The sequence below is a fragment of the Delphinus delphis genome, chromosome 20 (genome assembly GCF_949987515.2).
Source record: "Delphinus delphis chromosome 20, mDelDel1.2, whole genome shotgun sequence".
NCBI classification, from domain to species: Eukaryota; Metazoa; Chordata; class Mammalia; order Artiodactyla; family Delphinidae; genus Delphinus; species Delphinus delphis.
Window position 1 is genome coordinate 24175332 of NC_082702.1, and position 13743 is coordinate 24189074.

The 13743-nt window shown below is 39.1% G+C and overlaps 1 protein-coding gene across 1 annotated transcript in view; it reads left to right on the forward strand.

Annotated features, from left to right (window-relative positions):
* LONP2 (lon peptidase 2, peroxisomal) overlaps window positions 1-13743 on the forward strand; it is a 95692-nt gene that overhangs the window by 28244 nt on the left and 53705 nt on the right. Inside the window, exon 8 of the mRNA XM_059999832.1 lies at window positions 4648-4789. Coding sequence (XP_059855815.1) covers window positions 4648-4789 — 142 coding nt within the window. The remainder of the gene's footprint in view (window positions 1-4647; window positions 4790-13743) is intronic.

Sequence of the window (13743 nt, forward strand, 5' to 3'; positions counted from 1 at the left end):
AGTGCTCTCTAAGTGCTGCGTGAGTTCAAGTAGGATTAAAACGTGTTGGAAGTCATGCAGTCCTTTAGATGAGCACATCCATGCAAATGATTTAGGAATGACTGCTGTAAGAACAATTTGATTTGTTTAGACATGCTATATTAAAGACTATTTTTAGTTCCTTAAAGACTTTCTTTTTTAAAAAGAAATCATTAGGATCTCTTTTAGGTTTATTGCTTTTGCCAACTTGAGAGGTATATATGTACACCCTTGGTAGAAAATTAGAAAAATAAAAGGAAAAAAATTCTCATGTTTTTCTACCATACAAAGGTAATCACCTTTAACATTTTATTTCCTGCCCAACTTTTCATTGGGCAGCTTTTGCCATTTTTTTTAAAGCAACAGAATTATCCTACCCTTTCCACTTAGCATTGTAACATAAACTTTTTATATTACAAATTGTTTGTAAATATCACTTTAATAGTTTGTGTTATAGCCCATAAGAGCTCCTTAATTGGATAGGCATGAAAAAATTGATGGTAAATGCCTGCTTTTCTCCCTCTCTACATGCTGGAAAAGAGGTGAGTAAAACACCCCTTATTCCTGACATTTATCCTGATATCCTTGGCAGTGACAGAATGACCAGCTTCTTGGATTACATTAGATTTGAATATATCTAGGGATGATGCAGAGTAGTAAAATAGTTGGTTACCATAGAGCTGTAAATAGATGATATTGTAATTTTGTGTAGTTGTTTTTTGAAGTATAACACAGACTACTTTTTGGAAAATTAAAAATGCTGATCTTGTAAATTAAAATTTTGAACTGTATAGACACTTTTGTTTTTGTGTATCTTATACACTAGTTGAATTGTCCTGATAAACCTGTGAACTGCCTGTAATAATTATACTTATGAATCCATATGTTATTTAGTTCACTTGTGTACTTTAAGAAAAACTCCTAGGTAATTACGTATTCAGGCTGAATAATAAGTAATTAAAATGATACATTCTTTGCAGACTTTCCTATATTGTGCTACATTGCTTTCTAGATGTTGTATCACAAGGAAGAACATAGAAAAGACAGTATTTTGCCCTCAAAAAAGTTATAGTTTGTAAAAGAATACTAGTTTCATTTATTTCCTACTTAATGTAGTTTCTCAGTAGGATATTTTGGTATGCTAATTTGTTCTTTTAAATGTTTGTGTTTGTTGAGTGATGTTGAAAGAGAACATTTTCATTTGTGTGTTGCTACATTTTTCACCGTCGGATTCATATTCCAAAGATTTATTCAAAGTTTATTCTGTAACTTCAGTTAGTGAATTGCCTGTTACGCATACTTTGTGGCAAAAGACAAGCACATTATAGATATTTTCAGTAGCTTACAGGCTCTGATAATAGTTGTCTTGGTTTGACATCTAGACTAGTGGTACACATTTGAGGATGTCACCTGTGATTAAGGAACTCTGGAGGCATTGAGCACACTTGTTGCTGTTGTAACTGAGCAAAGGGCTCGTTTGCTCACAGCACAGAAAGCTGAGCTCTGACAGTGGGTTTGTAGCAAAGGAAGGGTTTATTGCAGGGCGCCAAGCAAACGCATGGGAGACAAACCCCAGATCCAATTCCAGTTGATCTTTGACTGAGGGTTTTTTTAAAAGGCAAAGAACAAAAAGGCTGGGGTTAATTATCATCTTGTGACATTTCCTAATCATAGTTTCAGGAGTCAGGATGTCTCTGGTTTACAATTCTCTGGCCAGGTAGTCCCTGGCTCATCTTGCCCTGGAGAAATAACCTGAGTTTGTATGTTAATGATAAGATCTATAACAGTGATTTCAGTACATTAACAATGTTATTGACAACAGCAATTTCAGTCATCCGACTCTGGTTGACCAGTGTTGGCAGGATTGAGGTCAGAGGGGATAAGAAAAGGAGTAAAGTTTTGGATAGAGAGATTAATCATAAACTCGGTAAGAGAACTTGGTTTGGGGGGCTTGGTTTCACTATGAAAAGACATTTATAAGAGTTGCTTCTGGAACTTACCTGGTGGCGCAGTAGTTAAGAATCTGTCTGCCAATGCAGGGGACATGGGTTCGAGCCCTGGTCTGGGAAGATACCACATGCATAGCAGAGCAACTAAGCCCGTGCACCACAACTACTGAGCTACTGAAGCCCGCGTGCCTAGGGCCCATCCTCCGCAAAATGAGAAGCCCACGCACCGCAATGCCGGGCGCACAGCAACAAAGATCCAACGCAGCCAAAAAAAAAAAAAAAATTAATTGAAAAAAAAAGAGTTGCTTCCATGAGACAGAGATTGAAATGGGATCCAAATTTAGGTGTATTGATTTCTGCTTTTGTATTTTTTCTAGGAAATTAGAAGTTGACTTTAAGTAGCTATTACTAATAACAATTATAATTAACATCTTTTGAAAGCTTACCATGTGCCACATACTGTGCTTTGTGCTTTACCTATTATGTTCTCTCGTGATCTCATATAATCCATCAGGTTGGCACTGTTACTATCCCCATTTTAGCAGATGAGGAAACTGAGGCTTGGGTCATGTTATTTATGCAAAGCAGTACTCAGAGACTTATATGACCTTAACAATGGTGATAGAAAGATACTTTGGGTGCTATCATTGTTGATCTGTTGTCCTTAAACAAATAGGAGAAACAAACTTTTGTTTGGGGAACAATCTTACAACTCTATATGTAGCATCTAATCTGTATTTAGACCTACTTTCTGTCCTCAGAATGCTCACTGACTCTTTAGTGGAGGCAATATGCTTGGTACCCATGGATAAAACCTAGGTTGTAAGTATGAATCAGGCAAATTGTAGGGCCAGTAAATGTTGCAGACATTACAGTATTGGAAAGATCACTTTGTGAGGGGTGGTCAGGAAAAGTTTGGTAGAATTTCTGGGATTTACCTAGGTGGGGAGAGTATTAAGGGCAGGAAGGCACCATATTAACAAAGATAAAAAAGCGTAAGGGCTATTAATAGGACCTTTATTGTGGATGAAGCAAGAGCATAAGGGCAGCAAGTTAGGAAAGCTGGTGGGGACTGGATTGTGAAGAGCCTTGAATTCCAGACAAAGGAATTTGGACCTTATTCTCTAGATTCTGGGAAGCAGTAGAAAGTTTAGGAGGAGTTGTTTGTATACTGTGACTAGTACCTAGATTTCCGCTTCTTCTTTAGAAAGGGCAGCTGCCTAGAATATTATTTTCTCTCCATGACTTTAGGTCTAGAATTGCAAGTACCTGTTTTTGAAATCTGCCTATCAAAAGCAGTAAGGGAAAATAAATTAATGCCCTTTCTTTTAAGGAATGACCCTTAGAGGCGTTGAGGTTTTTTTGTTTTGTTTTTAATTTCCCTTCCCTACTTATTCACAGAAGGCTGACAAATCTGTAAGTTCTCTAGAGAGAGAATTTCAGAGAATTTATTAATCGTGAGTCTTGTCGTTCCTATATCCTGTTCTGAAATCTTGAAGTGTGCTAACTCCTTATTATAAGTTGACAGTATTTACTGTATCTGGTTCCAGGGCCTTGATCACTCCCCAAGATGAAAGGCATTCCCACGATATTTTTAAGGCTTTCTTGTCTTTTCAAAGGTCACTGTTTACTCTGTCCTACTTTATACCAGTCATGTGGCAGAACTGCTCCGTGAGCTGGCTTTGTGCAGATCATGAGATACGGCCGCTGTTCCACTTGCCCTTGGTTTGTTTCTTGCAGGCATTCACCCTTTTATGCCTGTTCACAAACAGCATTTGATTTGCTCATGGCTTAGGCAGCAAGGTTGTAACTAAAATTAGTAAACTGCTGCTTAAAATAAAGTTTTGCTGGCTTTGTAGAAAAGGCACTTTTTTCAGTTTGACAAGCATATTTTTATTTCATGTCACGTTGTGCATTTGTCAATTATGTAGATGATTCTTGTTGAGATATGTTAAAGCAGCCTCTAACATTTGAATGCATGACCTAATGTCTGGCTGAGCTTGGTTATGCCAATCAGTGTATATAGGGTGAACACAGTTTTATTCAAAAGGCCAGAATTAATGGAATTCTGATATAAATACTGTTGGCCCCAGGTCCTCTTACTACAGTGAATAACAAATTATTCCTTCTGAATATAAAAAAGTTGGAATTTTTCTTTCTTTTTTTGGGGAGAGGCCTACATTTTGAGTGGTCCTTTGAACCAATTCTGATTTCCTTTATGAAGATGGTGATGATGTTTTAGCCAGTTCTGAGTCAGCCATTTCAGTTTGTAAGAAGGTAGTTATGTTGGGGTTTGGTAAGTGCCAGGGAGGTGCCCAGAAAAACTAAGAAAAATGTGGGAATTAAATTCATAGGACTCTTTGGAAGTTTTAGAATCTCAAAGAGTAAGAATCATAACTATGTGATTTAAGGATAATTTTTTTCAGTTTCACTAAGTGGCAAAAATTAGATACAGTGTTTCTAATATCATGGGTAATTTACAGCCAGAATTCAATAGAAAATAAGATAAGAATTGAATCTCGTAACTCTTTGATATATCACAGGGCTTTTAAAATTTACAGTATCTCTTTGCTATATTCCTGTGATAACTAAATGACTGTTTCCCAGTCCAGAGTTTCGATTTCTAAGTGATACTGCTCTGCCATCTCCCTGTTGCTAATCTACTATTCGCCTTCTGCAGACGCACCTATGTTGGCAGCATGCCTGGCCGGATAATCAATGGCTTGAAGACTGTTGGGGTGAACAATCCAGTGTTCCTGTTAGATGAGGTGGACAAACTAGGAAAAAGTCTACAGGGTGATCCTGCAGCAGCTCTGCTTGAGGTAAGATTTAGGAAATTCCCTGTCTGTAATCACACTGGAAGAGTATGGGTGGGTGAGAGTAGATAGTCATATTTAGGGAACATATACATTGATGTGGGTTTAACCATGGGAAAAACACTTTGATACAAACTGAAACCTGAAGCCATTTGATATTTAAATTAAAATGTCATAGAGATTTTCTTTTTTCTTTTTCTAATAATTCCCCTCATTTCTTTCTTTGTTTTTATCAAGTAGTTTAAGAAAAATTTTATGCATATTTATTGTTTAGAGACCAGTTGTTCTATAAGATTGTTACAAAAAACAGCAAGCACGTCTCCTCCCTGGGGTGCCTTATTTCCTCTTCTGCACTTTGATCCTCTGGCTTTTAGTTGATTAGTCCATTTTCTAGAGATCATGGCTGTACTGCTTTCTTGATTTTAGAGTTTTTGGCATTATAGATTCCTATCTATAGGAGATGATTTTGCTTGCTTGCTTCCTTCTACCCCTACTATATCATTTTTATATCCCCAATCTCCCAATATAAATTTTATCCTGATTTTGTTAAGTCATTGTTGAGTATTTATACTATTATAGTTATATAAGTGCTTTTCACAGCTGAGCCATGTGGTGAACTATGATCACTTTGCTTTTTCTGTCCTTTTTGTTTTTCTGTGTTTTTAAACATGTTTTTAGAGTTAATAATCATCTTGTTTCTTTTGTTCACTTTCACCAACTGTCTAATTTTCATTGGGAGACTTCCAGACCCTTTGTGTTTTATTGGTTTTGTCTTCTCTAAGCCTCTAATCTGAACTGGTTGTTCCCACACTAGGCACAGAGCTGTGGTCTGAGGATCTCCCTTCACCTCCCCCCACATTGGGTTTCCTGTTTTCCGTATTCCGCGTCTTCCTCTTTCTTGGTTTATTCTCTCATTTTCCTGGTATTAGTCTCCCAGTAGCTTCCTGAGAAAGCTTGCATGTAAACGTTCTTCAACTTTGCATATCTGAAAATGTCTTTATGTTTCTCTCATACTTGATTGGTAGCTTGACTGGGTATAGAATTCCAGGTGGAAATAATTTTCCTGCAAAATTTTAAAGACATTTCTCCATTGTTTTCCAGCTTTCAGTGTTGCTATTGATGAGACTAAGTCTTTTGTGACTTGTTTTACTCTCTGAAAACTTTTCAGATCTCCTGTTTATCCCAGTGTTCTGAAAATTTACAATAATCTGCCCTGGCATGGGTCTTTTTACATTTTTGCTGATGCTTTGAAGGTTCTTTGTATTGGAAAATCCTCTCCTTTTATTTCTGTAAAATTTTCTTGAATCCTTTTGTTGATGATTTCTTCACCATTTTTGGGGAACTCCTATTAATTTGATGTTAGATCTTTAATTTTCTTATCTCTCCTATTACTCATCTTTTTTATTTTTTGTTCTACTTTCTGTGAAGAGTTCCTCAGCTTTATCTTTTAATCCTTCTATGAGTTTGTCATTTCAAAGAACCCCTTTTTTTTAACTTCTCTGCATGTTCTTTTTATACTACCTTGCTCTTGTTACATAGTTGTAAAATGTTCTTTTGTCTCTGTGAGAAAAATACTAATAGATTAAAAAAAATTCTTTTTCCTTTCTTTGCTCCAAAACTGCATTTATCTATTCGTTATATATTTTTTCTGGCCTCTGTCTTTTATATTAGAGTCTTTCATTAGATGTCTGGCAGTTTTTGTGTGTTCATATTTAATAGTGAGACATGAAAAAGCTGATTGGAAGCTATGAACATATGAGAGGGGGCTTATTGATTACAATTTTCACAGTAGGGTTATCTGACTAATACATTTCATTGAGGAACCTTCTGTGTCAATAACTTTAGGTCTTTCTGTTGAGACTGGTCAGATTTCTCAGAGAAGACTCTTTACAAGTCTCTTGGCTTGAGAATGAAGGCCTGGCTGCCAACATTCTAGGAACCAAGCATTCAGCATCCTGGATATATGCATTCACCTGAACTGTTGTTTTCAGTATAGTATGTACTCTACTCAGCTGTGCCCAGTGTCACCTGCACAGGGAACCACTGCTTTATGTTCTTAAGAAAATCCCAGTACTTTGCTGGGATAGGGGAAGGGATCTGGTGTGCCTGACTGCTTCATAAATTTACTTTAACCAGTCCTCCTTATTTTGCCACCTCTGCCCCCACTCTTTACCCTGGTTTAAGTAAAATATTATTAATATTCAAATTGATTTGTAAAACCGAGGGAAAACTTGCTTTGTAAAAGGTTTTTTCTTGTTTATTTCCTTGCTTTGAGTTCCCTCTGGCTTCCTGTTTTTCTGTTTTTGTAATCTTCTTAGAACAGGATGGACTGGGACATGTGTCTTATGAATAGGGAGACCATACATTCTGTTTTGCATGGACAGTCCCAGTTTATGCCTAATTATTAATTGCACTCTCTTTTAGTCTTAGAAGTGGGTCCTCTTCGGACAATAAAAAGTACAGTTACCCTACTTTAAAAGCCCCAGGGCTTGGAGATAAGAGTTCGATTTGGTTTGGTTTTGCTTGTTTTTATTTGAAGACAGTTCTCTTCTGGCTCAGTAACTGGTTTACTAATCAGTACTCTGAATGATAAAATAGTGAACATTATTTAAGATTTTAGTGGTTTCTTAGTTGTTAACTTTGGACATGCAGTTTAGTTTAATTGGGGCACTTTTCAGATAATCTGACAGATTCTCCCGTTAGACACTTACTGTTACCCTGTTGAAAAGAACTGAAGAATAATTTCCTGATAGTTAGATTTCCCAACAGACTATATGTAGGAGTCCTGAAACAAGTCCACCAAAGACAGCTTCACAAGTAGTAGGAGAAGATGATTAAGCCCCCTGTATGTTTGTTTGACTGTATATTTCAAATGTTCACCTAGTGCTTTGTGGTGATTCAGTAATATTTGTTGAATTAAATTGATCTTTGATAACAAGCAGCTGATATATTGATATTTTCTTACCTGCCGTAGAACTTGGTATTCACTCTTCTGGCAATTTCCAAACTAAAAGTACAAAAGCCTCAAATGATACCTCAAAGTAAATGCCACCCTGGGCCACATGCTTATCTCTGATGTTTAGTGACGAATGGCATCAGTTCCTTATAGACTGTGGTATCTGTGAAGCAAGACGCAGATTTGGAAGAACCGAGTGTCTTGGTCCCTGACCTCCTCCTTCTCCCTGCCTGCCCAAATCCTGGGTAAAAACCTCTCATACCTCACAGGTTATTGAAGCAAATAAGAATATATATATAAAAGCACTCTGTAAACTGTAAATCACTCTACAGATAATATTTTAATTTAATATCCACTGACATTTCTTTTGTGTTTGTTTTGAAAGCCACTTCAAATTTTCCAATACCAGTAGATCCCCCTGAATGAAAAAAATGAATAAATTCAATTACTCAACACCTTGTATTTAAAGTAGAATATTACTGAGAGTCTGGAATATTCAAGAGCATGTGTTTTTTATCTTTCCATATAGAAAACCTACTTTTTCAAAATTGACGTTTAGGCATTATTTATAAAATTTACTCATACAAGATTATTTTTATTTTACAGCTAACTTGTATTAAGAGAATATGTACTGGATATGAAGAACATAATAGTAGATATAGAGTGGTTACTCTGAATAAATTAGAAAATAAACTTGTTCTGCCTGTAGATTCTTCTTGCCTTCATGTTACTCATGAAGAATATGCTGATTTCCTTGAGCTTCCATGGAATTGTTGCTTATATAAAACAGAATGTATTTCCAGCATACTGTTGTCAGCATAGAAATATTTCCTTAAAATTTAGATACCTCTTTTTTTGGGGGCGGGGGGGCGCGGTTCGCAGGCCTCTCACTGTTGTGGCCTCTCCCGTTGCGGAACACAGGCTCTGGACGCACAGGTTCTGGACACGCAGGGTCAGCGGCCATGGCTCACAGGCCTAGCCGCTCTGCGGCACGTGGGATCTTCCCGGACCGGGGCACGAACCCGTGTCCCCTGCATCGGCAGGCGGACTGTCAACCACTGCGCCACGAGGGAAGCCCCTAGATACCTCTTTTGAAAATTTATTGGAAGAATATAAAACTAGATCTAACTACTTGATAAACAAATGTTGGTAGTAGAATTCAGGCAAGTCTGTTGTTGAATAGTGTTAAAATATTAGATGCAAGGAAAGTCCTTTTATGTAATTATTAGACTCAAAATTATGGAAGTTTTATCAGCTAAATTATTATCATATTTATAATTAATTCAAGATTCAGACTGTTCGTTAAATATAAGTGCATTTCTGAAATACACTTTTGTGTGAATGGGCAAATAAAATACATGGATACTACACCAAATTTTCTATATAGGCAATAATATTACAGTTCTAATATTAGAACTGAGCCACCAGGGAAGTCCAAACTTCTTTATTTAAAACTGAAGTTGTTGGGGACTTCCCTGGTGGCGCACTGGTTGGGAATCCACCTGCCAATGCAGGGGACACGGGTTCGAGCCCTGGTTCAGGAAGATCCCACATGGCGCGGAGCAGCTAAGCCCGTGTGCCACAACTACTGAGCCTGCACTCTAGAGATTGCGAGCCACAACTGCTGAGCCCATGCACCAGAACTACTGAAGCCTGCGTGCCTAGAGCCTGTGCTCCGCAACAAGAGAAGCCACCGCGATGAGAAGCCCGCGCACTGCAACAAAGAGTAGCCCCCGCTCGTGGCAATTACAGAAAGCACACATGCAGCAACAATGACCCAATGCAGCCATAAATAAATAAAATTTATTAAAAAACGAAAAAAAACAACTGAAGTTCTTAATTAGAATTAGATCCAGTTGAGTCCTTCAAGATGGTGGAGGAGTAAGGTGTGGAGTTCACCTTCCTCCCCACAAATACATCAGAAGTACATCTACATGTGGAACAACTCCTACAGAACACTTACTGAGCACTGGCAGAAGACCTCAGACCTCCCAAAAGGCAAGAAACTCCCCACGTACCTGGGTAGGGCAAAAGAAAAAAGAATAAACAGAGACAAAAGAATAGGGACAGGACCTACACCTCTGGGAGGGAGCTGTGAAGGAGGAAAAGTTTCCACACACTAGGAAGCCTCTTCACTGGTGGAGATGGGGGGTGGAGGCAGGGAAGCTTCGGAACCACGGAGGAGAGCGCAGCAACAGGGGTGCAGAGGGCAAAGCGGAGAGATTCCCACACAGAGGATCGGTACCAACCAGCACTAACCAGCCCAAGAGGCTTGTCTGCTCACCTGCCGGGGTGGGCCGAGGCTGGGAGCTGAGGCTCGGGCTTTGGAGGTCAGATACCAGGGAGAGGCCTGGGGTTGGCTGTGTGAACACAGCCTGAAGGGGTCTGGTGCGCCACAGCTAGCCAGGAGGGAGTCCGGGAAAAAGTCTGGAACTGTCTAAGAGGCAAGAGGACATTGTTTCAGGGTGCGTGAGGAGAGGGGATTCAGAGCACCACCTAAATGAGCTCCAGAGACGGGCGCGAGCCGCGGCTATCAGCGCAGACACCAGAGACGGGCATGAGACACTAAGGCTGCTGCTGCGGCCACCAAGAAGCCCATGTGAAAACACAGGTCACTTGTGGCCCACCACTGTCAGGGTCCCGTGATCCAGGGACAACGTCCCCGGGCAAACACACAGCACGCCTCAGGCTGTTGCAACATTGCACTGGCCTCGCCCCGCATTCCCTACCCCTCCCTCCCCCTGCCTGAATGAACCAGAACCCACGAATCAGCTGCTACTTTAACCCCGTCCTCTCTGAGTGAAAAACAGACACCCTCAGGCGACCTACATGCAGAGGCGGGGCCAAATCCAAAGCTGAACCCCAGGAGCTGTGCGAACAAAGAAGAGAAAGGGAAATCTCTCCCAGCAGCCTCAGGAGCAGCGGATTAAATCTCCACAATCAACTTGATGTACCCAGCATTTGTGGAATACATGAATAGACAACGAATCATCCCAAAATTGAGGTGGTGGACTGTGGAGCAACTGTAGACTTGGGGTTTGCTTTCTGCATCTAATTTGTTTTTGGTCTCATGTTTATCTTAGCTTAGTATTTAGAGTTTAGTATCATTGGTAGATTTGTTTATTGATTTGGTTGCTCTCTTCTTTTTTTCTAATATATCGATATATATATATTTTTTCCCTTTTCTCTTTTTGTGGGTGTGTATGCTTCTTTGTGTGATTTTGTCTGTATAGCTTTGCTTTTACCATTTGTCCTAGGGTTCTGTCTTTTTTTTTATTAGTATAGTTTTTAGTTGTTATCACTGGTGGCTTTGTTTTTGGGTTGGGTTTGGTTGCTCTCTTCTTTCTTTTTTTTAATTACTTTTTAATTTTAATAATTTATTTTAAAAACTTTATTTTCTTTCTTTCTTCCTTCCTTCCTTCCTTCCTTCCTTCCTTCCTTCCTTCCTTTCTTACTTTCTTTCCTTTTCTTTCTTTTCTTTCCTTTTCTTTTCTTTTCCTTTCTTTTCTTTTCTTTTCTTTTCTTTTCTTTTCTTTTCTTTCTTTCTTTCTCCCTTTCTTCTGAGCCGCGTGGCTGACAGGGTCTTCATCCTCTGGCCGGGTGTCAGGCCTGTGCTTCTGAGGTGGGAGAGCTGAGTTCAGGACATTGGTCCACCAGAGACCTCCCGGCTCCATGTAATATAAAACAGTGAAAGCTCTCCCAGAGATCTCCATCTCAATGCTAAGACCCAGCTCCACTCAACGACCAGCAAGCTCCAGTGCTGGACACCCTATGCCAAACAACTAGCAAGACAGGAACACAACCCCACCCATTAGCAGAGAGGCTGCCTAAAATCATAATAAGTCCACAGACACCCCAAAACACACCACCTGACGTGGACCTGCCCACCAGAAAGACACAGCCTCATCCACAAGAACACAGACAACAGTCCCCTCCACCAGGAAGCCTACACAACCCACTGAACCAACCTTAGCCACTGGGGGCAGACGCCAAAAACAACAGGAACGATGAACCTGCAAACTGCGAAAAGAAGACCCCAAACATAGTAAGTTAAGCAAAATGAGAAGACAGAAAAACACACAGATGAAGGAGCAAGGTAAAAACCCACCAGACCAAACAAACTAGAGCAAAAAATAGAACTAGAACTAAAAATTTCACAATTTGTATGGAAACACAAAAGACCCCAAATAGCCAAAGCAATCTTGGGAAAGAAAAATGGAGCTGGAGGAATCAAGCTCCCAGACTTCAGACTATACTACAAAGCTACAGTAATCAAGACAGTATGGTACTGGCACAGAAACAGAAATATAGATCAATGGAACAGAATAGAAAACCCAGAGATAAACCCACGCACATATGGTCACCTATGTTTGATAAAGGAGGCAAGAATATACAATGGAGAAAAGACAGCCTCTTCAATAAGTGGTGCTGGGAAAACTGGACAGCTACATGTAAAAGAACAAAAGAAATTAGAACACTGCCTAACACCATACACAAAAATAATCTCAAAATGGATTAAAGACCTAAATGTAAGGTCAGACACTATAAAACTCTTAGAGGAAAACATAGGCAGAACACTCTGTTTTTGACTCACCTCCTAGAGAAATGGAATTAAAAAAAAAAAAAATGGGACCTAATGAAACTTAAAAGCTTTTGCACAGCAAAGGAAAACATAAACCAGATGAAAAGACAACCCTCAGAATGGGAGAAAATATTTGCAAATGAAGCAACTGACAAAGGATTAATCTCCAAAATTTACAAGCAGTTCATACAGCTCAATATCAAAAAAACAAGCAACCCAACCCCAAAATGGGCAGAAGACCTAAATAGACATTTCTCCAAAGAAGATATACAGATTGCTAACAAACACATGAAAGAATGCTCAATATCACTAATCATTAGAGAAATGCAAACCAAAACTACGAGGTATTATCTCACACCGGTCAGAATGGCCATCATCAAAAAATCTACAACAATAAATGCCGGAAAGGGTGTGGAGAAAAGGGAACCCTCTTGTACTGTTGGTCGGAGAGTAAATTGATACAGCCACTATGGAAAACAGTATGGAGGTTTCTTAAAAAACTAAAAATAGAACTACCATATGACCCAGCAGTCCCACTGCTGGGCATATACCCTGAGAAAACCATAATTCAAAAAGAGTCACGTACCACAATGTTCATTGCAGCTCTATTTACAATAGCCAGGACATGGAAGCAACCTAAGTGTCCATCGACAGATAAATGGGTAAAGAACCTGTGGCACTTATATGGGAATGTTAACTCAGCCATAAAATGAAACGAAATTGAGTTATTTGTAGTGAGGTGGATGGACCTAGAGTCTGTCATGCAGAGTGAAGTAAGTCAGAAAAACAAATACCTTACGCTAACACATATATATGGAATCTAAAAGAAAAAGAAAAAGTTCTGAAGAACCTAGGGGCAGGACAGGAATAAAGACGCAGATGTAGAGAATGGACTTGAGGACATGGGGAGGGGGTGAGAGAGTGGCATGGACATATATACACTACCAAATGTAATAGATAGCTAGTGGGAAGCAGCTGCATAGCACAGGGAGATCAGCTCGGTGCTTTGTGACCACTTAAAGGGGTGGGATAGTGAGGGTGGGGGGGAGATGCAAGAGGGAGGAGATATGGGGATATATGTATAGCTGATTCACTTTGTTATAAAGCAGAAACTAACACATCATTGTAAAGCAATTGTACTCCAATAAAAATGTTTAAAAAAAAAAAACTAGATCCAATTAGTAATTAAATCAAGTAGTATATTTACTACTTAGATACCACAGACATATTATCTTCTAAGATGTACAACTATCGTCAAAGAATGTCAAAGAGACTTAGGAAAATCCAGCTCTAAACTTTTATAAATGAAAAACTTGAAGTCCAGGATATGATATTAATTTTTCATCTCATCACATGCTATGTTTACAATTTAAATTCTGAAACTCTAGCAGAGTAAAAAATGCCTTAAATACTGATGTTATG